Source organism: Lycorma delicatula, chromosome 3 (assembly GCF_047948215.1).
Source record: "Lycorma delicatula isolate Av1 chromosome 3, ASM4794821v1, whole genome shotgun sequence".
Lineage (NCBI taxonomy): Eukaryota > Metazoa > Arthropoda > Insecta > Hemiptera > Fulgoridae > Lycorma > Lycorma delicatula.
In genome coordinates, this window is record NC_134457.1 from 193,373,449 (window position 1) to 193,399,166 (window position 25,718).

A 25,718-nucleotide genomic window follows, 5' to 3' on the forward strand; every position below is an offset into this window, starting at 1 on the left:
ATAATTTAAAAATTTATAAAATAAGATGAGTGAAGGAACATGTTTTACTCTTTGTATGATTAAAATAAAAGAAAGAAGAAGTTTATATAATGAACTTGCCAATCTTTGTGACAGAGTGGTAGTGTCTCGGCTTTTCATTAAAGGTCCCGGGTTTGAATCCCAATCTGGTTTGGAATTTTTCATATGTTACAAAATTTCCATCCTACCAAATTAAATACAGAAGTAAATATCATAAAACAAATTGCAATTCAAAATGGATAGAGTACTTTGTTAATTGACAATATGTATAAAAAACAAATATCAAAAATTAACAGTACAGTGATTTTAAATCCAATACCTAGCACACAGAAGATTGATACTTACTTAAAATATTCATGTACTAACATGAATATTTACATGTAACAAAATATAACATTATATTTTGTTGAAAATATAATGAAAGTTTATGACAAGGACAGATTTAAACCTGCATACAAAACTAACAACCACATAATAAAATATTTAAAAAACAATAAAAATACTGATTTATATAATTTATGTGGAGTTTATAAGATAAAGTGTAATGATTGTGAGAATATTTATGTAGGTAAAACCAATAGAACATTTAAAGCCAAATTTTATGGACAGTTTAGGCATTACAAAAATAAAAGATTGGACTTCTTTAATGTTTCGGATCAGCTTATAAACAATAAAAATTCCATTACTAATGTTAATATTAATTTAGAAATATTAGAAATTAAAAAAGCAAACAAATAGAAATCTAGAATTTTGGAAAAATAATACATATGTAAATATAAACAAAGATTCAACTTGATCAACTTATAGATAGATTTTGAAGGAGACACACTCATGAAAGCTGCAATAGATAGCAGTACTTTCATAGATATTTCATAAGATATATATTTAAATAGTTCAGTACTGCAGTATTTGGCTGGCCACATACATGTTTAAATGTTTGTTTTTAATATATTTTATTACATAACTTTATGTACTCTTATATATGATTACAATTTTAATCTTTTAATCGTTTAATATGTAATTTTATAAAATTTATAAATATCATATGACTGTTGATGCAGGATTCCACAAAAGTGCTTTCATAAAAAATTATAAATATACAAATAAGGTAGATAGTTTTCTTATATCTGTACTTGGGTGGATTAAGTTGAATTATATATGTTTGAATTTAATTTTTATTTATCTTCACTGGTGGTCATTTCAGACATCATATCATAAATTATTCTTAATTTTATTACTCTTTTTTTCTAGGATAAATATATTTGCAGATAAACTATTTCCCAATCTTTATGATTATACAAATGATTTCCCCATTCTTGTGATGATTGTGCTTTAATTTTCATCTCATGTCCATACAACCATGTTTCATACCTGTTTTGATTTTTTTCGTAAGGGATTTATGTTAACTGAACAATGCATTTTTCTTTCCCCATTCACCAGCTGGAGCACAATTTTTTCTGAAAAACTACTATCCTTTCAATTTATAGTCAAAATTAAATGATAAACTGTTACATATTCATATTTCTTCTGACACTTCATGAACAATCAGCAAATGATTTTTTCATTACAATAGCTTTCATTTTCAGGTGATCGTGCTGGATCATTGTTACTAATGACAGTCATGCAAGTTCCATAACGGTTCAAAAATTTTGGTCAGCAAGCATTGATTGCCGACCAGAATTTCTCATTCCTCTTTTACTGTTATTCTGCCTAATTTTAAATGTTAATAACGTCGTATGTATGCAGTGAGGTTACTCATAACCTTGTTAAATTTAAGAAGTCTCTTTGAAAGTTTTCTCCAATTTATTATAAAATTTAAAGGTTATATATGTTCAGTACTATCCATAATTTTGTAAAGAAAATTGCGTTGAACACCAAACATGAAACATTAATTTAAGCTTTATAGGGTCGGATCATTCATACACCGATGAGAAAGTTGCCAAAGAACCCACTTTATGTTACAAGGCAGATGACACATCATCCTGTACAGATATTCTTTTCAAGTTTGTTTTCATTGTAGACAGGTCTTGTCTGTCATCTTGATATAAATATGATTGTACATTTAATATTGATTTGTTTATTATGCTTATAAAGTTTTCAAATATTGTATTTTTTCTTAATAAAAAATGTGGATATTTCAAAGGCTTTGTTATTTCATGAAGTAGTATACTCATAGTAATGTTATAATAAAACAGTGAAGTTAATTCTTTTTAATACTTTTATTTCTTAGGATTACCATCCAAAACCATCCCTAAAGTTAGTAATGGATCCAAGAGGTCAAGTGCAAGATCTTACAAGCCTTCGTAGACAAGGTTATAATATTGAACTTGCACTCAGTCCTGAAGTCTGCTTTGATCTAGTGCGAGATCTTAATACACCAAAAGGAAAAGGTAAATCTTTTGGAATTGAACATTTCTATTAAGTGTTGCTAAATATTTGATCTATATTTCTTTTAATAATTTTATGTAATAAAAAATTAAGAAATCAAATATTTTTTTTAATTTTTGCAACAACTGTAAAATTTTCATCCGAATTAATCTAAATAGTTATCTTTAGATGTAAGATATTAAGGGACCTTCAGTCATTTAAATATTTTTCTTTGGTTTGTTATCAGTCAAAATAAAAAATAACAGCAGTAGCCAAGAAGATAAAATTTGTTCCTATAAGTGTAAAAACATAATTTCAAGTAAAGTCTGTTCTCTCTCTTTAGGTAGACATTTCATTTTTTTATTAGCTTAAGATTCACTTTCGAATAAAAAATTGAACACTCGTATTAGTAACAACTTTGGTAAAAAAAACTTTTTATGTAGAGATCCTCTTCGTGCAAAATAAAAGTATTGTATTTAAAATACAATACTTTTATTAGAATACTTTTACAATACTTTCAAGGTTGTATTTTTAATTTATTTGATTATGGAAAAGTTGTTAAGTGGAGAACATGTGTTAGTAACACCAATAAGTCACTCAAAAGTGCTGCCATTTATATGCATGTTCATCTATTGGTCACAAAGCAAGTTTAACCTCACCATTGCTAAGACTACCTAAAAATGAAATTTGTTAAAAGATAAAAATTTGGGCTACTCTCTTTCACTGTCAAAGACATTGTTTCTATAGTATTGTATTGTATATCTGCCTGTATATATAGGTGTTAATAAAATAATGGTGGAGTTTCAGTTTCAGTTTTGGAACAAAGCATGACAGATTCATGAAGTGTACATCACAAAACAAAAAACTCCAAGTTTTTGATACTTAAACAAATTCTAGTACAGAGCAAGCACGCTACAATACAAGGTTAATCCACACGAAGTTCAATAGTCACCATGATTACAGTGCAGAAAAGGGTTCAGTGTGTTTATGGCTTGTTAACTTAATCTGTAGCCAGCCTCCGTGGCATGAGTGGTAGCGTCTCGGCCTTTCACCCGGAGGTCCTGGGTTCGAATCCCGGTCAGACATGGCATTTTTCACACACGCTACAAAACATTTATCTCATCCTCTGCGGAATGAATTGCTTGAGTGCGGACCCGGAGGTAAAACAAACCCAAAAAAAAAAAAATTAATCTGTAAATTTTGTTATATATTCAGTGAATAACTACATAAACCATTAGCAGGTGGGACGAACTACTCAAAAAAAAAATGAGCAGCCTACTGAAACAGTCATGTCCAGAACAATCATCAGTGTCTGATGAGACCATTGAAGCTGTGCGACAAGTTATTTGCATAGCCTAAAAAAAAAAAAAATACAGTGCAGAAGTATTCGGTATAGTTAGATCTTACAAAAACAATTAGGTGTTGACAATATTTTAAAAGGAAAACTACTATCCTTTACTGGTTATCAGATTTAGGTGTTACTTAAAATTTATCTACGAGACAAAATTAAGCAATCTGAATTCTTTACTGATATTCTGGATATGTTAGAAAATGTTACGGAATTTTTAAAGAACTTTTTTTCACTGATGAACCTATATTTCATATCTCTAATTGAGATATTTGATATAATGATCTCTAATTTTGTAATCTCTAATATACTATATGAGTATATAGTAAACTTTTCGAATAAGCGATACTAAACCTTCAATGTCATTGTGGAACATAAATGCGACAGACCAAGTGAGTGGTGCACAATTCATTGAGACAGTTATGGGTTTCTTCTTTTTTGCTGAAAAAACTTTAATGAACAACAACTTCCTGGATATGCAATGCCCCAAATATCAGAGAATCCAATTTTCCTGTTAGATGGAGCCGCTCCATAATTTGCCACATTTGTGCAGGTTTTTTCCTTTTCTGTTTAGCCTCTGGAACCACTGTAAGGTATTACTTCAGAGAATGAATCAGGATGATATGTATGAATGTAAATGAAGTGTAATCTTGTACAGTCTCAGGTCAACTGTTTCTGAGATGTATGATTAATTGAAACCCAACCACCAAAGAACATCTAATATTCAAATATGTATGTACAATCTAATATTCAAATCCATATAAAAGTAACAACTGCCTTTACTAGGATTTGAACCTTAGAACTCTCGACTTCAAAATCAGTTGATTTGCGATGATGAGTTCACCACTAGACCAACCCGGTGGGTTATTTGTGCAGGATTACCTAAACGAAACTTCTCTTCAGCAATGGCTCGGACGAGAAGAATAAATAATTTCACCCCCACAGTCTTTTGCTCTAATGGGTGTTTATTTTTGGGGTTGTACAAATACACAAATGTCTCTGTTCAAAAAGAAATTTGGACCATTTTCATCTATCACACAGGTTGTTCTCTGTTGTGTATGACAAGAGATTGAATAGTGTCTTGATGTCTGTAGGGCAACTATAGAACCACATATCAAAGATATATATATATATATATATATATATATATAGTCTACAATTACTCTGAGAGTCTCTCTCTTCATTTTGATGTATCATGTTTGTTTCTACCATGCTTTGTTCAAAAACTACAGTTGCTTGAAATTCCACCATTATTTTGCAGACACACTATATGCATCCATTGACAGGTAGTTAGATTTGGCTGTCAGATGAATAAGTAGTATTTTATTTTAGTGAGGGATTCGTTTTTAATATTTTGTAATGGAAGTTCAAAAAGTAGCATTAAATTTGATATAATAAAAATGGTTTGTACTTGAATATGTTCCAGATACAAATAAATATGTACAAATATGTTATGTTTGTACTTAAATATGTATATACAGAAAAAAAACAAAGTATATAAATGCTGCAAAAACTTCCAACATGCTCCTGAATTCATGGAAGATGATGATAGGGTTGGAAGATAGGTTTATCAAAAAATAAATGAGAAAAGTAAGTAAAAGAAAAGATTTTGACACCAGCAAATCATTATTAGGGAAGAAGAGAGTTAATATCTCATGTGGTTCACATAAAATAATCTTCACTACTGTTTAGTAGTGTTTTGAGACAACTGGCATCCAAATTTGTTACATTTTCACCAAAAATATCATTAAAGTTTGCTAAGGACACAGTAAATAACATAATAAGTAATTTGATTTACCATAATTTATGATGAATCATTAGCTTCAGCTGTGAAATTTGAACAAAGACCCAATTACCCTAATGGATAGCCCAAATGAGCAAAGACTGAAAAAAGCAAGTCAAATTCAGGATACTTTATATGACGTAATGTTTACTGAATTTTTCCATGAGATCCAGTGAAAAGATATTTTTCCATGAGGTCAATAAAGAACACTACTTTTTTATGTTGTTTGCATGAGACTACCCATGTACACATCCAGATTTATGTAAAAGACATTAAATTTCTTAAGTCATTATGCAGCAACTGTTAAAAATGCAGTGTGATTATACTACAGTTTATATGTCGTTGCTTGTTCAGGAATCTAACTCTGAAATGATGACACTACAGTCACTGGTTTCATCAAACATGACACTACCCAAATTTTTTTCTCTCCGCAAGTATGAAAAAACCTGTGAAAAGATAATGTTTTGTTACTGTTTAATTCATTAAACAAAAAATCAAAACTAGCAAACTTTTATACCAGAATATGTTTTGATTGCGTTACAGATATGTTTGAAAGATTGGAAAAAACCATTGCAATATGTTTTATCTGATGAAGATTACTTAGAATAGGCAACTAAATGCAGTTAAATAATTGCCTACTAAATAAGTGAAAGTTGAAGAATTTTTACAAACCTCATTAAATTAATTCTTTGGAAAGAAAGTTATTTCTCTTGTATTTTGGTTGCCTGTATCATCATATTAACTCTCCAAGCTTTTTTTTATCTTAAAAAATATATATTTAGAAGTATTCCTTACACAATTGGTCAGCCAAAACAGCTTTTGAGATATCCCACATTAGTACTGCACCTTTTCAGTGGATAGCAGTCAAACATAAATTTTTTAATCTTGTTTACAGTAGTAAATAAAACCCATTTTGTGTATCTTTCATAAAAAAAAACCGTTTTTTTTTTAATTCTTCTATTAAGCAGCACAAAGATCTATTAGAACCCATTCATTTATGTTTGGATAAGTTTTATCACTGTTTATTATGATTATGTGTCTTTCTTTTATGTTTAGTAATATTTTTATTTAATTTTTTCTTTTTCTTCTTTTTTTTAGTTCTGTATGAACCCTGTTATTTTAATGATAAATAATTTTTATATCAATTGTGTTAAACATTAAATTCATTTTTTCCTATGAAGATGATTAGGAGTGATTCTCCTGTCACAATCTTTGACATTTTTTTAATTTTTAAATCAAATTAAAATAACTACAATTATTCTAGTAATTGTTCATACCACTCTTTATTTACACAATCAATGTGAAGATGTTAATTATATTATTTGCCTTTTCAATTTAAATTGCTCCCTTTAACCTTTAATAAGAGGAAATTTTAAAAAAATTGGAAGTAATGTTAAAAAAACAGTTTGAATCCATAAAACATTGTTGTTATACATCTGAATAATCTTTAAAAAATCTTGTCAGTAAATGAAAACAGGTTCAATGTTTATATATTTATGAGAGGAGTGATCATCAACAGAACCCAACTTAGATCTAGGAAAACCATCACATATAAACTGGACATGGTATATGTTTTCAATAAAAAATACCGTTTCAAATTAGAATATAAATAAATTTGAAATATTTGAAAAGCATTTCCCAAAAAACACAAATCATTTGGTAGCAACCATATTCAAATTAATTAATTTCTAAAGTATTACAAGAAAGAGATAGAATAACAAACAAGCAATGTGAAATGCATATACTCATAGCAGCTGTCAAGTACAGAGCATTCGGAAAGTCACTGTGCAGTACACTTTAGAATTATGAGGTGTATTCTGTTCTTTCGGTGTTAAGTTGGCTGCCCTGTGGGTTCATCGGGCATTGATCAGTAATAAACAAAGATGTCAGTTGTTGAGTTGTGACTGAACTTGCTTCTTTTCATTTTCTTTATTGGAAACAATAGTTGCAAGAAATGTAATGGTTTTTTAATAGAAGAATGTATTTTTCTCATTGAACACATCTTTCATGAAGGTGACAAGTAAATGATTTAGTGAAGCACAAGTTTTCTGAAAAGTTTCCAAACACTCCCTGTTCCTCACCATAATGCACTTTGAGCTCTTATCGAAAAATTTCTAGCAATAGGCTCTGTTGAAGATACTGATCAAAGTGGAAGACCACCTAAACTAAATGAACAGAAGCTGCTTGATATTTTTTTTTATGGTTGAAAGTTCATCAAAGTCAATACGTAAGTTAGCACAGCAACAAGATATCGAACTTGCTACCACATATAAAGCTGTAAGAAAAGAACTGAAACTTTTCTCCTACAAAGTAATGTGTGTTCAAGAACTGAAATCTACAGATCATGTCAAAAGACTAATTTGATTGTCAATGGTTTAAATATTTTATTGACCAAAATTTCATAGGTATCCTCAACATTACATTTTTTACAGATGAAGTGTGGTTTCAATTGGAGGGGGATTTTAATTCACAAAATACACAAGAGTGGTCAACAATAAACCTCTATGAATTACACAAAGCGAAAATGGGTCTGGTTAGTGTGAGTAGAATGTGCATTATGAGTCAAATCGTTTTTGAAAATAAAGTTAATTGTGGTTGTTATTCTGCTGTTTTAAGCTTCATTAGTCGGTTGACAAAAGAGGAAATCAATCACTGTTGGTTCCAAAAAGACAGTGACATAGCGCACACAGTCAATGATGTTTTTATGAAAGTCTTTGATTAACGAATCATTTCGAGGGGTTTGTGGTCTGCACAATCGACTGATCTGACTCTCTAATTACTTTCTATGGGAGGCAGCAAAACAAGCAATGTATCGCAACAGACTACACACAATTGACAAACTAAAAATCACATAACTGCATACATACGAGACATTCTGGTATATCAGTTGGTTAAAGTATTTGAAAATAAATTGAAACATGTGCAATGCTTCTAAAATATCTGTTTCTATAAAATAATGAAATAAAAGTACAAAGTAATAATTAAGTTTTGTCGTGACACTTCCATTATTCCAGTGCACAGCAACTTTCCAAACACTCTGTATTACAAGATATACTTGTTGACTGCCCATCCTCAAATGAATTCTTAGAGAGTTCTTCCTATGTAAACCCTTTGGGGGTCTCCATGCAATCACACAATTTCAACTACTAGTGTAGCCTAATATGTTTTAAATCTCTGTATAAAATGAAATGTTTATACATATTATTCATAGAGAACTAATTACTATTTCATAGTACGTTACCATTTTCATGTTAATATAAAAATGTTAATATAAAAGTAAAATTTTTACTTTTGTAGTGTCAGCACTGAATATTCTTTAAGGTGTACTGTTTACACTTGTATTCAAATTTTATTATTAAGTTTGTAATATTGTGCATTTACAGGGGCTGAATTATTTGCTAAACGACGTAAGAAATCAGAAAAATGGATTGTTGATGAAAATAATGTTAAAACTATGTCAAGCAGTTCAATAACAGATATTTCTACTAGCAATTATCAAACTTCAAATCTGCCAACTCCAACAACAAAACTACCCCCTCCTTCATATTTAAAGGATGGTGCCCAGAGAGTTGAAAACATTCAGAGAATGAATGAAATACAGGTAAGTTTAGCAAAAGTAATAAAATGAGTAATCACCACGACTTTAATTTATAACCTGGAAAATTCAATTTTCTCAGTTTATTATTTACCTGGAGAAGTTAATAAAATTTATCCAGGTTACACTTTAGTGTATTGTTTTTCTATAAAAAATAGTATTTTAAGGTAAATTTCTCTTCTATTGCAACTCTAGACCATATAAATAAACTTGAATTTTCTTAATTTGTTGAAAGATGTACAAATCTAATTATTGTGATATATATAATTGTAATAAGTGCAGCCAATTGATTGTCAAAAGACTAAAAATCACCCAGTAGCAATATAATAATTTGGCAACTGTTATAGGCACTTAACCATTCAGAAGATTTGTTGCTATAACACACATTGCCAAATCACTCACAGTAATTTGTGTGGTAGATTTAAATTTAAAAATATATATTGATTATGTATGTTTTATTTGTAAATTATATTTTATTCCTGTTTGTTTTTAAGCAAACATTAACTTTTTTAAGAAATGTTAAACATAACTTCATTCTAATTGTTGTTGAATTGCTAAGGGTTAGCCAGTTAATATAGCGTTTATTATGCTGGCTTCTTTGTCAGCGAGTCTTAAGTTCAGTTCCATTTTTCATATTAAAGTTTACAAGGTTCTAACATTTTTTCATAATATCCATCTTATCTTCCTTGTTAAAATACTTGCATACCATTTCTGAAATCATAATTAATAAAATACTAATTAGTGTCTCACAAAACTATTTAAAGAGTTCATTTAATATTAAGCAGTAAGTATTGTTGTCACAAGGCTGACAGCTCAATGTCAATCCATTAATTGAATTAAGTAAAGTAAAGTTTTGTATTTATTTGAATTTTCACCAGTACAGGCTCGCAGAACAGCTAATTGCTAATGGCTCTAAGTAATGGTAACAGCTCTGGTTGTAAGATTTTAAAGTTTGTATTTCTCTTTACTAGTAAGAAATTTCTCTCTCTCAGGCTAAAAAAGCTTTTGATTTACTCTATTCATATTTTGCCTCCATCTAATTAATGTAAATCCTAGACCATTTCACTGATCCTTCCTTCTTTCCTTACCTTAAACATTAACTGTAATTTTTTTTTTCTTGAAGCACTTAAATTTTACAGTTTATTTCCACCTTTATATTGAATTTTTCCTTCTGCTGTTAATGTCAAAAACTCTATTAACCATTCAAGGATTTGAAAGTGTATACACAATCTTTTGTAATTTTGCGTCGCCTTTCATCATTTGCACCATATATCTTCTTTCTTATAACTCAAAACACTGCTATAGAATATAGTGCTTTCAGTTTTCTGCAGAATGGATTTCTAATGTATAACACTTATATTCCCTAATGTCAAAGAAAAAAACAGTCAAAATATCTTTTGATTGTTCTTGAGACTACTATGCCTTCCATTTTCCTATATGTTATAAGTTTATATTTTATAAGTATATATGTTTAAAAATTCCTATATATTTCCTGTATGTTATAAGTTATTATGGTTATTTAATTTGTTAAAACTAATGCTACACATCAAACACCACTTCTAGTGTCAGAAATGTGCAGGACAGGCTTCACAGTTATAAATTATATTTTGAAATCATTTTTGAGGATTGCTTTGCAGACTATATAAATTGCATGGATGTTTAGACAGTGACTTATGGATGATCTTTCTGAAATTTTTTAGTTTTGGTAGATGGTAGCTTCATTCATCTCATGCATTTATATGTTCAACCAATTATGACCATTCCTAAAGCAAGAGTGCCAATCAATATAACTCAGTATACAGCCTCTAATGTAATTTTTAAAAGCCATACAATACAATCAAGTTGACAGATCCTACAGCTTAAAGCAGAATTCAATTCCCTCCAAGTATCAAGTCTGTATATCTCATGGTTACAGAGTGATCAGCACAAAACTTTTTTAATTTTTCTACAAAAATTTAAAGCGTATGTCATTCCTGCAAAAACATATATTTAATATAGAACAGAAACAATCTATCTCTTATGGCTACTGGTTCAGATCTCTGGAAAAAATTCTTTATGATACAAGTAAGTTACTTTGTTTATTAAAATTTAGTTGGTTTTTCATACTGCAGAACTCAAAAGCTGAACCACACTTTTTTATCTTGCATATTAATTGAAAAACGTTTAGCTTAAGTTAGAAGCCAGATTGACTTAAGTGATGGGAAGGCATAAGTTGAAAGCCAACATGATGGGAAGGCATCCAGTTGTAGTTTGCAAAACTAGGTGAATTAAACTTCCCTATGTAATGTGCTTGTTTTATTTAAAACCAATTTGATTATATCAGTTACACCAGGTTTTCCCCTTCAAATATTACAAAAGAAGTATAACAGCTAATTGATATTTTTAATTGTAATTTTACTGCAGTCGTATGTGAGTAAAATATAGTATTGCTAATTGTGTGGGTGCATGAGTGTGTGTGTAAATATAAATGAATGATAGCCAGTTTTAAGACTATTTATAAATTAATTATTCAAATTATGTTGAATGAAAGTATATTGTTCTGAATCAGATTGATGACAAAAGACAAAGACATGTAGTAATGGTGGTGGTGGCACTGAGATGTGCCAAAATTAGTGTGGTTTGCATTGTGAGGAGCCCACATAAGATATGGTAACGGAAAATAAAAATCATATATGGTTGATCACTGTACTAGCAACTGAATGTAATAAATAAACAGTTAACATCAACCAAGATTTATTGTCTCCAGGAAAATACTTCTTTTTTGTTGATTATTAATCTACTTATTAATTCACTTTTTAGTATTGTACAAACAGTAGTAATTAATACTTCACGTCTATTAAAACAGACTCTCCCATTGTATACAGTATAATAGTGTGTTTTTTAATGTAGTATGTTTCTCTGGCAGTAGTCTTAGCTTTGCCCTCAGTGTCATGTATTTTTAGATGTTTTATAAAGATCATAGCAACAGTAATTTATTACATAAAACCTGAACATCTTTATTGAAACTAAATGCTCTCAATTCAAAATGCCAAAAATCATTGATTTTTTGAGAGTATAAAATTGTTTTTGTTAATGTAAGCTTTAACAGTAACATTAAAATTACTTTAATTTGAAAAATAATTTAAATATTATTCTCTAACATTCAATTTATATTCATATATTCCAACAGATTTTGAATTTCAGAATTTTTTTAGCCCAGGTTTTATTCAGGAGAAAAGTACTATACATTTAATATTTTTTTCTCTGATGATTCAGGGTTTAGATTAAAATATTTATTTTAAAAATCTCAAGTATTCACTCTATCTACAAGCACTTTTATATAAATCTGTTTGTTTAATTTTTATATTACTAAATACTAAATAAACTTGCTGGCTGAGTGAATATTTAGTATTACTGTTCATAGAATAAAAATACTACAAAACTGTTACGTTTTTTTATGATAAACCAAATAAATTTATAAATAGTAGTAGTTTTTTTTTTTTTTTTTTATTTATGACGAAACAGTCTCAGTGACTCTTGTAAACTTCTTGAATGACACAAGCCGAGTCACCAAGAATGGCATCTTAGTCATTATGTTTACGTCATAAGGAAGATCACAAAAGCAGTTGAAAGCATTTTGTTATGTTTAAAATATTTCTATAAAATATAAATTTACTTTGGTTTGGATTAGGAAAGTAAAGCTTAATGTAAAAAGCTTTAAAATGTTAAAGCTAAAAACATAAACATAGCATTAACATTTAACATAGCTAAAGCTAGGTTAAATGTTAATGCTTTATGTAAATGTTTTTGTGGATTAGTAAAGCTTTATGTAATTATCACATCCACCTTTCACTATACTAATAACAAATCATCAAATATTTATAAAAAGAAAATATTGTTAAACACAGATTCTTGTTTCAACAGTAGCAATTGCTCCATTTTTTATGCTTTATATTGAAAATTATTTTTTAATCAATTATTTAATCAAATTTATTTTGCGAATTATTTTAATAAAATTTATTAAAATTCTTCCCCAAATTTTAACTGTATTGTTTATTCAGTAGTAAGTGAAGAAAAAACTTATTTTCTTCCTACCTGTAGACCATAGACAGTAAATTTTACAGCCAAATAATCTGTAATTTATTTATGATCATGTCTGCTTCAGACTTATAGGCCACATATTAAGGCATCCTGGAATAGTCACTTATATATTAGAGGGACAGGTAGATGGGAAAAATTGTGCAGGCAGGCAACATTTGGAATATATAAAACAAACTGTTAGGGATGTAGGATGTAGGGGGTATACCAAAATGAAACGATTGGCACTAGATAGGGAATCTTGGAGAGCTGCATCAAACCAGTCAAATGACCGAAAACAAAAAAAAATTTCTTCTATTCATTCAGTTTTTTTTGGTTTTTTTTTCACTTTATTCACCATTCAATAACCTGTTAAACAGCCACTGAAGGTCCACAGTGTGTTGGTACACATCTTTTACAGACTGTAGGAGGATGCACTTTATCTTTGCATATATTGTAACTGTTAATTCTTTTAACCTATATTTAAATGTTTAACATTAAAAGAATAATGTGTTGTTTACAAATTTGTAAGTAATATATTATTTGTATTACCACTATGATCAACATAAGTATAATAAAAATTCACAACAATTGAAAATATAATATAAAATAGTACATAATTATTTATTTATAAAATAGTACATAATGAAGCATTATTTCTAAAGATTTCTGAAGTATTGCTTATTAATAGTTTCTAAAGTATTATTTCTAAGATATCCCTTATTTCAGAAATGATAGTAATCAAGCAGTAACATATAATAGAATAAATAAAAAAGCAAATGTTATTTCTTGAATTTATGACAGATTTTTTATAAAATAATTTAAGTTGCATAAAGAAGTAATAAAGCATTTTATGAAGTTTTTCAAATGTTTACTACTTCAGATTTCATCTAAGCTCATCAAGAAAAGAGTGGAATTTTAATTACTATTAATGAATTTTTCAAGACATAACTATAAGCAACAAAAAATAAATGGCGATAAATAAACTTTTATCGCTGAAAGATGACTCAGTTTTGACACCACCTGTTTTGGATGTATTTAATATTATGCAAATAGCATAACTCATCATCCTTGTGTGTGTGTGTGTGTGTGTGTGTGTACACACATATAAGAGAGAGATTTTTGTGTATATGCTGCAAGTATGTACATTGTTATTGATTATAAATGTATTAGCAACATGTAACATTTTTAAATATAGATAGAACATGCAATAAAAAACTTGTGGTTTGTAATTACATTTATGCTTATTTATATTATATATACTATTTTTATTACTGCAATTATTTTATTATTGATGCATGTAATGTGATGCATATAATATTATCATTAAAGAATTCATTGAAAGAGCAACTTATCTATGAATTAATGTTTTATCTTCTTTTTGAGAAATCCTCTACTCAAGCTGTAATATTGTGAGAGAAGCTTGTTGTAGAGTTGAGACCCATATATTGTAGACTCTTTGTAAAAAATGAAATGGTGAGAAAATAATTTAAAAAAACTTTTATTCTGATAACTGTATTAGAAAAGTTTATCTCAAAAGGTTAGGTTTTGAATGAACAAGGTATGATAAATATATAGTCAAATTGGATGTTTTAACTTCAGAAGAGAGGTTTCAAGTGGTTTGTTTGTATGACATATTGCTTTTTAGTATTTTCTTTTAAGATCTAAAAATCATTTGAGTATTACCAGCTTTTAAACAACAATTCTTCATAATAGATTCTACACACACACAATTAACTATTTTATTATTTATTCTTGATTTATTTTGGGACAGTAATAATAATAATACAGCAAAAGATATAGAATTTAATTTTTAGTGAAAGTGGAGATATGTGATCCCTCCAGTGTTTAGGTGATTTAAGTTTTTATCTACCAATTATAAAATTGTATTTCTCAGTTATTAAATGTTTTAGTTGTTAGTTGCTTGGGGTTTTGTGGAAAAAAGCATTTGAAGATTGAGCACAACTTTCAAAAAGAAAAATTACACATCTCATATGCAATTAAAACTATACATAATTTAGCTCTGCTTCTGAACTATGTTCTTGACAAAATCCAGTATAGAATGCGTAACATGCATTGTTTATAAAGAATATACTTATTGCATTACTATTATGGATAAATTTTCTTCTGTTTATTTATTTACTTATTTAAATGCATTGTTAAAAGAAAAAATAAATTATTTGGATAAAAATAATTAGTGTATTGTATTGTTAACGTGACAGTGAATCATGTGATGACAGATCATTCAGAATTAATTCTAAATTTAGCAAATGCTAATTTTGAATTTCTATACTTCGGTATTCAATTTGGCAAATGTGTTTGTCACTCTGTCCAAATGTACAAACTAACAATTTATTATATATAGGCCATCAGTTTAGTAGGTCATTAAATTTAGATTACTTTACAATTGTTCGTTCTTACGTACAAGTGTGTGTGTTTATAGCTACAATGAGCAGAAATGCTTCATTAAAGGTATCTCAATAAACAATTTAATATATTTTTATTAATATACATATATAGTAAATAAAATGTAATTACTTTGAAATTATTATTCTTTAACAATAAGAATAAAGTTAAATGAAAAATTATACAATAAATTTTTTCTTCATTAAATAATAATTTTTTTTTTACCACATTATCAGATGTGTCGTAACCAAAACATTATTTTATGTGAGATAGATATCATAGAATGTTTCTGATATTAGCATTTACAAGAAATATATGAAGAGCAAAGATTTTGTAGTTAGAAAGTTATTTTTATTTAGAAAGTAACAAATTACAGTTATATAAAATCACAGTTAAAATTACAGTAATAAAAAATTATTATTAATTTATTAGAGTCTGGAAGTTCTTGTATTAACAAAAAGATTTCTGTAAGAGAACATGAATGCAAGTTCACTGTCATTCCAGAAATTACCTGCCCTAAATATCATCACTTTTTATAAAGAATAGAGTACTCTTTTAATTTATTCAATTGAATAAAAAATTATTGCTTATTCTAGAACAAAGAAATTTCAAGTTAAGTGTGAAATTAAACGGTAGTTTAGAATTTGTTAAGAATTTGTTTAGTGCTGTTGAGTAAATAATTTATTTTGATTCAGTCGCTACAGCACAGTTATATGGTAAAAATTTAGTTATTGATGGATGTTCAAGTACAGCCTGCTTTTTCTGGCCAGAAAAAATCCATCTGTGCATTTAATAATAAACTGCCTAGTACAGTGAAACAAAAAATAAAGAATAATGTATTACAATGCAACTGCACAAACAACTCTTGATTTTTTATTGATAAATCATTTATCATGATCTCTCAAAAGATGCTGGCTAAACCAACTCAGTATACCCTGATACAAACATACTTTCATGTTAAGAAGCTACATGCATGAACTAAGTTGATTTACAGGGTGACAAAAATAATGTGTAACATTACATTTGTACATGAGGAAGTATGATTTACTAATGTTGTAACCTCAACTCTATAGTAAGAGTATACATCATGTATACTGTACTCTATTTCAATTTCAATACACATCTTTATTGTAGCTATGATTGAAGGAGCAAACATTTAAATTAAAATTATCGGGAGTGGGAGGCAGTCTGAACACTAAAAATCACCTTTCTCTTTGTAACATTTATGCAACTACAGGGCTTTTCTTTCTTTCTTTTTCCTGTTTAGCCTCCGGTAACTACCATTTAGATAATTCTTCAGAGGATGAATGAGGATGATATGTATGAGTGTAAATGAAGTGTAGTCTTCTACATTCTCAGTTCAACCGTTCCTAAGATGTGTGGTTAATTGAAACCCAACCACCAAAGAACACCGGTACCCACGATCTAGTATTCAAATCCATGTAAAAATAACTGGCTTTAGTAGGACTTGAACGCTGTAACAGCTGATTTGGGAAGACGCGTTAACCACTAGACCAACTCGGTGGGTTAAACGCAATTACAGGGTGGATTGACTATACTTTACTATTACTACCCTGTAAGATAATCTACTTTGCTGACATGTAAACATTTTTGTCAAAGTTTTGGTTATTTTTATTATTTGTACATTATCCTACAGTGCAGTTCAGCTGTTTTAACTTATATTTCTTTAGAGGCACTGTTTGTTCCAGTATGTGTAGGATACATTGAAATCAATCCCTTGTACTAGCATACTGACTTAATTGTTAAAGATAATGCATAAACATGTTGGGGAATATCATCCAACTTGCTTCCAACTTAATATTTAGTTACTCAATATTTTACTTCTGTTTAGCTACGATAATATTTAGAATGTTTGCTGTTGCGTTTAAATAATATTGGGTGTTTGAGTGACTAAATTTAATAGATTTGAAGGAATTTGTAGATTTTCTGTAGAAGTTAGAATAAAGGGACTTTATAGCAATAAACATATCACAATTTTAACAGTAGTTTAGCTAATAACTAAGTAAAAGATTAATTTAAATTTGATGCATTAATGTGAAAGTTTAGGTCTTGTTTTGTTTCTCAGTAGATTACTTTTTTGAAAATATCACTTTAAAATTACTCACTCGCTTCAAAATTAAACATGATACTGTTCTTCCAAATGTCTTTCAAAGACTAACTTTTTTAAGATAGGTTGAAATTAACTACAGTCCTGCCAAAAAGTATGTTGAAGAAGGTTCTATTAGTTAGCCCTGAAAAGTCTTTAAAAGAATGAATTCCATTAATTTGGGAACAAATCATATCTGATTTGTTGTAATTGTTAAGTCTATCACATTTCATCATGCTGTTTAGCATAAAAATTATATATTTTAGTATTACAATCGCTTTTTTATTTTTATCACAATAATATTACTGACACTTTTTATTACAGGAAAGATTTAATCAACCAAGAGTAAGATTAGTGAAATCTCCATGGGAAGCAGCATTAGAAACAGGTTCAGTTGATACAGCATTTCAAGATGTACCATCCAGAGGAACGTGGAGGGAAGCGTTAGGAACAAGGAGTCCTATAACATTTGATGCTTTAGCAGGTGGTGGACCCCCTCTTGCCCCACCATTACGAATATCACCTGTTCCACCTGCAATTCCACAAGCTGGTCTTTATAAACCAAAAGCTCCCCAAGGATGGAGTTCCCCATATGCACCACCACACACACCAAAATTGCCAGAACAGCAACCAGCCAGTGAGTTATATTTTTAAATTTATTTATTTATTTCTTAGATCTTTCTGATAACTGACCTAGTATTTCTGCTTCTTACTTCCAACTTGGCTAAAATAAAAGGTATGTTTTTATGTAACTTAAATCTAACTAACCAACTTAGACATCTTTCTAAGTTAGATATAAAACACATGATGGAAGAAAAAGTAAAATTTAGAAGTTAGTATTGGTTATAAATTAAAAATTTTGTTCCATCAGATTTAAAAAGAATTTGGATAAAGGTGTTCCATAATTTATGTCACACTAGTAAAGAGTTAAGTGTTAACTCTCTAAGTAAGTTAAGTGTTCTTAACTTACTAAGAGAAAAATGAGGGATTAAAAAGTGTCTTGACAGATCATTACTACACGTTTTCAATGTTAGTTTCTTGGTAATTTTTTAGTATTATAATTAGTTTGTCTATTTTCTGTAAGTAAATACACCGCTGGCCTTACCTGTTTCACTTTCTTTTATTAATGGTTATCATATGTAAATTATCTATTACAACTTGTTCCCTAACACTCAGACATGTAACTTGTTCATGCACTACTTGAAGCTATATTAAACATTGTTATTAAATATTCTTATCCTAAATTTCTTCTTTAATAATTTTGCATATAATATTGCTGCATGGTAATCTTTTTAAAAAAAATTCTGTGTGGGTAAATATTTTGCGCTTTAAAATTTTTGAGTAATGTTTTCTCTGTTTAATTATGATATACCATATGTGATGGTCATTCTTTTTTAAATTCTGTTTACAAATAAATTCATATTCATTTACCTTTATGAACCACAATTATACTTATGGAATATGGTAATTTGTGGTTTTTTTTTAAATGCCATATCATCTATGCAACAGTACTTGAATCTGTTGTGGAACATTGCTCATACATTACCTCCATATATATATATTTTGTATGTATTATTTATAAAAAATGAAATTTGCTTTTAAAGTAAAACTTAGAAAAATAACATAATTTGGTCATGAAGTCATAAGCTGCTTACAAATTATGTCTTAAATTGTAATTTATATTTTAATTAAATGTATCTTAAATCTGAGGATTTTGTGTGATTCATGGACAGACAGCCCATAGACTGATGCAATATATCGAACTGGTTTATAATTGTGTCTTGATGTTGAATGTACTCTTCATTTTAAGTTCATTTGATTCAATCCAACTGGTAAAACTAATGCCTATTATTTTATTTTATTCTCTAAAAAACAAAAATTTAGATTTTTTGTATTGTTTTTTTAACTACCATTAGCTTTACAAACAATGAACTTGCAGTAGATGAATAATTTATCATTACACAAAAAAAATTACATAATTTTATCTAAAAAAATAAAAAAGGTTCAAACTAAAATTTTATTAATAATATTTTAAACTATTGACTAAGTCTTTTTTGGAGAAATTATACTTTTTATGATGCTTCAATGCATAAGAGATCTCATAGTAGATATAAGTTTTTTTTTATTTTTTGTCAAAAACTTTAAGCATTCAGACACCCTGAGTTTGAATTTCAGTCAACCTTAACATTTTTCACATACTACAATATTGATTTCTCATCAAAGTTAAGGTAACTGTAATTGGACAAAGGCTTTTAGTTAGTTACCAATGAAAGAATAATAAATAAATACTAAGGGGAGTCCACTATGAGTAGGATTTTACTAACTTTAATTAGATTATTCTCATATGTATTATTATTATATAGAATTATATTATAGAATTTAATATATGCAATTATAGAATTAACATATGGAATTATTCTTATTATATATATATATATGTTCAAGTACATGAACATGCACACTCCCAAATAATGTGGAATATTTTCAACTAACCTTAAACCATGATTAGGATATGTATAAATTATCTAATTACTTATTGAAATTTGCTCATAATTTTACTGATAAAAAGTAATTTTAGATCTTCAAATATAAATAGAAATTTCTGAAAGAAAATTAGCTGGCATATGTTTTAAGAGTACTTCATGATGTTCTTGAATCAACTCAAGCATAGATAAAATCACTTGTTTTTAGACTAAATATATTTTTTTATTTTACTTGATATTAAAACATTTTAAATTCATTTTGAATTGATTTCATACTAAATCCAGTTTTTATTAAAAAAATTGAAATTTTATTTAGAAAGTTTGGGTTTTATTAAGTTGGGTAACCAAAATTTGGGTCAAAAACAATTTAATTACGTACTGACAGCATAATTTTTCAGTTTCTTAGTTGTCTGAAATTAGAACCTTATACTTTTTTTTTTAAATATAAAATATAGTATCATAAACAGATTTTTGGCCTTCAATTCAGTACACATGTAGTGTAAATTAGTCGCTCAGTTTTGTTTTATTGGCATCCATACTCTTTAGCATTTGCCAACATTGCCTGTCCTCTTTCGCAGGTAACCAACAGTCACAGTTTACTTTGTTATGCTACATATTTCATTCATCTCATAGATTACTCTTTTTCTTTTTATAAATATGTTATTTTAAATTCTTTTATAACCAAATAATATTTGTATATGTTTTACTAATATTTGATAACAGTTGTTGAATTATATTTTATTAATCAAATTTTACATAATGTCTCAGTCTGCAGAAAAATTTTGAAATTTACAGAAAAATTCTGTAAATTCTTTTACAGAATTTCAAAACTAAAATTTTGCATCTTTTTTAAAAAGTATTGTATTTAAGTTAAAATTATTCCATTAACTAGTAAGTAAACATCTTTTACGCCATTTCAATAAAAAATTTATAATAGATTCAATATGTTTTATTCGTATATGTGTGCATAAAATGAAAGATAAAGCCCAAATTTAAAGCCACACATTTTATCATTTATGGTTTGACTTACTTGAAAAACGCAATAAAAATTAGTAATTTTTTTTTTTAATAAAAGGTGGAAAATGGCCTGATTGTTTTTATGATAAATGTTGCCTTAAAGAAGTAGCCTTTAAAATAAGCCATTATCTAATTTTTATTATTTCTCAGAGAGGTCAGGTTTAATCTGTAGTTTCATGCACTATAATTACAGATTAGATTATTTGATTTGAATTTGCTTTCTTTTTCAAATCTTAGGTCATGAAAAGACTGATAAAAAGATTAAAAAACTTTCAGTTCTGTACAATAATTTGAGCCAAAATAGTTTAAAGTACTGGTATCAGTGTTTCTTATAATAATAAATAACTTAATATCAGAATGGTAAATTTGTGGTTATGTACTGATGTTGTATGACCATTACTGAGTCTACTTGTCTGAGTAAGTGATTAGCATCAGTCAGCTATTATATGATGCTAGCTAATAAATTCCAGTTAGTGTGATGCTTTTAATCTTTAAACAATAAAATGACATTTTCTACTGTATTTAATCACTGGAATTCAACTCTGTCCCAGAATTTAATTGTCTTACGTCTAGGCAAGCTTCACAATCCACAGAATTTATTTAAATAATCACTACTACAAGTTCATTTACTTATTTTAAAAATATGGTAATTATTTAACATGAAGATTTAAAAATGTTATTATATTAACAGATAAGTGCTTATTCTTACTTTCTTGTATTATATACAATAAAAGAAGCAAATGAATTCATAGACTAAAAAAATTACCAATAATACAGTTTTTAGGGTCTAAATCTACTGTTATGAGTAGAAATAGCATACATACTAAAAATCAAATGATAAATAATTTACAGCAACAAGCTTAAATAGAGTTAAATTGAAACCAAACCAGTTATTGCAGTTTGAGTAATCATTATCGCTGTGTAAAAGTATAAATTGAAAATCCAGAATTGTAGAATAAAAATAAAATATGTAAGCTGTTATAAAACCAATAAAACTTAAGGCATAAGATAAGATGCTTACTGTGTGTCTGGTAATGCACACTTCACTGATTATTTTAGTATTATAATTAGGTTATTTTAAATATCTTGCAGTAGTGTGTAGTAAAAAAATTGGCTTAAAAATATTAATGCTGTATAAAATTTAATTGCTTTATTATAATAATTATAATTTTAATTTAGCTGTTTCATCTATTTTTTATTACTATATTTATTTTCTTCTATATTTTATTATTAACTACTGTTTAATTTGCTTACTAACAATACTTGATGCACAGGTTCATTGAAATTGGAGAAACTATTTGCTGGGAGACCAAGAACTCCCATATCATTGATCTACAATGCGAACGATAACACATTAATTACATCAGCTCCAGACAATCCACCCCCACCACCAAAACCACCTAGTCCTGAATTACCTGAACCGACTGAATTTTTAAACTTTATGAGTACGTTCTCAAAGAATAATAATCAAGTTAGTTCCATCGAAACAAGTTCAACTAATGTAGAATTTTCTGATGAAATTATTGGTAGTAAAGACATTGAATTATCAAAACTAATCGGTAGTGGTAATAGTAAAATAATTTCTTCCAATGTATCAAATACTATTAAAAGTGAAGAAATATCATCAGTGGAAAAAACTCTTATTACTGAAGAAAGAAAAGAAATAGTTGATTTCAAAGATATTGAAAAATTGCAAGAAACTGCTCAACAGAGAGCAGAAAATGTATTATCTCAAGCTGTAACTCAGTTTAGTTCATCTCAATTAAAATCTGATGAAATCAGTTTGACAAATGAAAATAAAAATGTTGGTGATGTTCAACAACAAACAGGATTTTTGCAACAACAGCAACTTCAGCAGGAACAATTACAACAGCAAAAACTACTACAACAAAAACAATTAGAGCAGCAATATGAGCAACAACAGAAACAACTTGAGCAGCAACAACTGCAGCTGCAATATCAGCAGCAGCAGCAACAAATTTATCAACAGACTCAGTCAAAAGCACAAGTTGATGAAGAAGTAAAAGATTTATGTCAACGTAAATACAGTGAACAAACATGTCAATATGAAAATTCTAAAAACCCGATTAAAAAACCACCGGAGTTAGTACCTGGTGCTAGACCTATATTTGGTAATGTTATAAATGGACCTGCATTACAGTCTGCTGCTATTAATCCTTCAAACACTCTGTTGCCTCCAACCCAACCAGATCGGCCAAGATCTAGAACTGAAGAACGATTAGCTTCACTGAGAGCTACACCTATCTCACATCTTGGTGAAGAACATGACTCTCCGTATGAGAAATTGCCAGTAAAATCATTAATTAATACTTTTGAACAGAGTGCAAGGCCAATAATGAGATATAAAACATCAGAAGAACAGCTTCCGATACCAAGTTTTAATGCAAAAAATAATTCACAAAATGGTTTTAAACCAGTTGCAAAATCAAATGAACAGAAATCTATTCAAGAAAAACAACAGTCATTTGTGAAAGTAAATGAAAAACAAAATTTTCAAAACAATACACAAGGAATTTTTCAGCAATCAAATATTGAAAGAAGTTCATTACCTATTATTCCAAACCAATTACCACAGACAATCCCCCAGACACAAGTGCAAACCGTTCCTCAAAAAGTCCCAATTAAAACAAATATATCTGAAGTAAATATACAAGGTTTTCAACCTATTTCAAATAACGCACAATTTGTTTCACAAGAAACAAATAGCAATAATCCTGCTCAATACTATTCAGCCACCACAAAAGTGGAAACACGTTCATTTATCCAGCCGCAAACTGAATTAGCATCTAATATAATAGAATCGATTGACTCTCAGAAAACATCACTATCACAATCAAAACAATTTTCTTCAGTTAAATCAACCAGTTCATTTATGGAAAGTCATTCATCTTCAACATCAGTCTCATCTTTTTCCGCTGTTCAACGTAGCAGCAACTTACACGAATCAGCACTGATGCAAGCAAATCGTTCAAATATGAGTTTAAATCTCCAGTCAAATACTTCAGCTGCACCAGCTCCAGCAATTAAAGCTCCATCATGTAAACCAGAGCCACAGATTAAACAATCTGCTCCACCGAAACCAAATATGAGTGAGTTTATAATAGATCGCTTGGTTTTTGCCTGGAATAAATATACATTATATCTTTTTGTCGTTAAAACCTCAAAAGATTTTGTTCCTTGGTGCATGCCAGTTATGTATTAATGTTATTAACTCCACATCATCATTATTAAATTATATATATTATTCTGCGTTCTGTCATATTGTGTTTTTATCTGCCTTACTTACAAAGTTGTAGTTACTTAATTGTGTTCGTACTAAAAGTTTGTAATAATGTTAATTTTATAAATACTCAGATGCAGTAGTATTTACTATTCACGATTGAAAGAATATAATTCAGCTGAAAAAAAATGTGTTATTGCAATTGCCTTTTAGGTAGAAGTAATTATTTGGTAGGCTTTGGACAAGATGTAAACCATATCTAAGAGCAAACAAGGCTTATTGTTTAATTTTGTATTCTATCAATCCATTGCATTTTTTTCAATTAAAAAGTTTCAGTTCAGTACTTCTCTGTTTAGTTGCTTTCATTCGATATTCTCTGTCAGATCCACGTTAGAATCTACATATGCTAATCTCCCTGCTTGTGTTCTTCTTAAATACTTACGGTCAGAATCGGTACTGGGGGCTTGAATACACCCTCATCTTACTGGAATAGTGTGTTTAGTAATTATTAATGTGTGTGCATAGTAGTTACTGTGTTTTGTTTATTGTCCTGAAGTCCAAAGTTTATCCAGATTTTAAATTTTTGAGCTGTTTTCTTTGTCTTTGTTTGTCTTTGTTAATCTAGATTGGTCAAATAGATCACAGCATCAACAAAAAAATAAAAGATTCTTAGAAGAAAAAAATATTCTTAGAAGCCCTCCAAAGCAACACAAATAAACATATACTGATTGTTTTATAGAAACAAATCACAAAGTCATCAACATTTACTACAACCTTAACATTTTATAGATACACAAAAAAGGACCACGCCTTACACAGTCAAACATATGAATATTTAAACATATAGAAATAGAATGTATTAATGTACTAAACTAACAGACACTATTCATACCAAACATATTTTTAACCACATTTTAAACATATGTCTAACTAAAAAAAAAATACATGCAATAACAACACCTGATACCAGCGTAAGATTAGTAATACCTATCAGTAAGATGACTACTTATTTCACCAGTTGGCATTACACTTGTATGTGTCTTTTCTCAGTAGAAATTATTTACTAATCATGTTGATTTTAGTTATATTATTGTGATTAACCTTGCTAAACCAGGTCTTTCCCTAAGATTCTAGTTACTGTTTAATTAGCCTGTATAGGATTTTTAGTGACACTTACATAACTGGTTTTACTCAGAATTGTTATCGTAATTATTTTATCAACAATAATTAACATTTCTACCTTTTCTAATGATATCAAGGTTTTTTTATTGATAATTTAGTTTATTTACATTATTTA

The 25,718-nt window shown here is 28.6% G+C and overlaps 1 protein-coding gene across 4 annotated transcripts in view; it reads left to right on the plus strand.

Annotated features, from left to right (window-relative positions):
- LOC142322316 (uncharacterized) overlaps window positions 1-25,718 on the plus strand; it is a 264,731-nt gene that overhangs the window by 232,317 nt on the left and 6,696 nt on the right. For all 4 annotated transcript variants that reach the window (XM_075361256.1, XM_075361257.1, XM_075361254.1 and 1 more), the window contains 4 exons: window positions 2,249-2,408; window positions 8,900-9,117; window positions 18,005-18,317; window positions 22,455-24,290. In XM_075361256.1, the coding sequence (XP_075217371.1) occupies window positions 2,249-2,408; window positions 8,900-9,117; window positions 18,005-18,317; window positions 22,455-24,290 (2,527 nt within the window). The remainder of the gene's footprint in view (window positions 1-2,248; window positions 2,409-8,899; window positions 9,118-18,004; window positions 18,318-22,454; window positions 24,291-25,718) is intronic.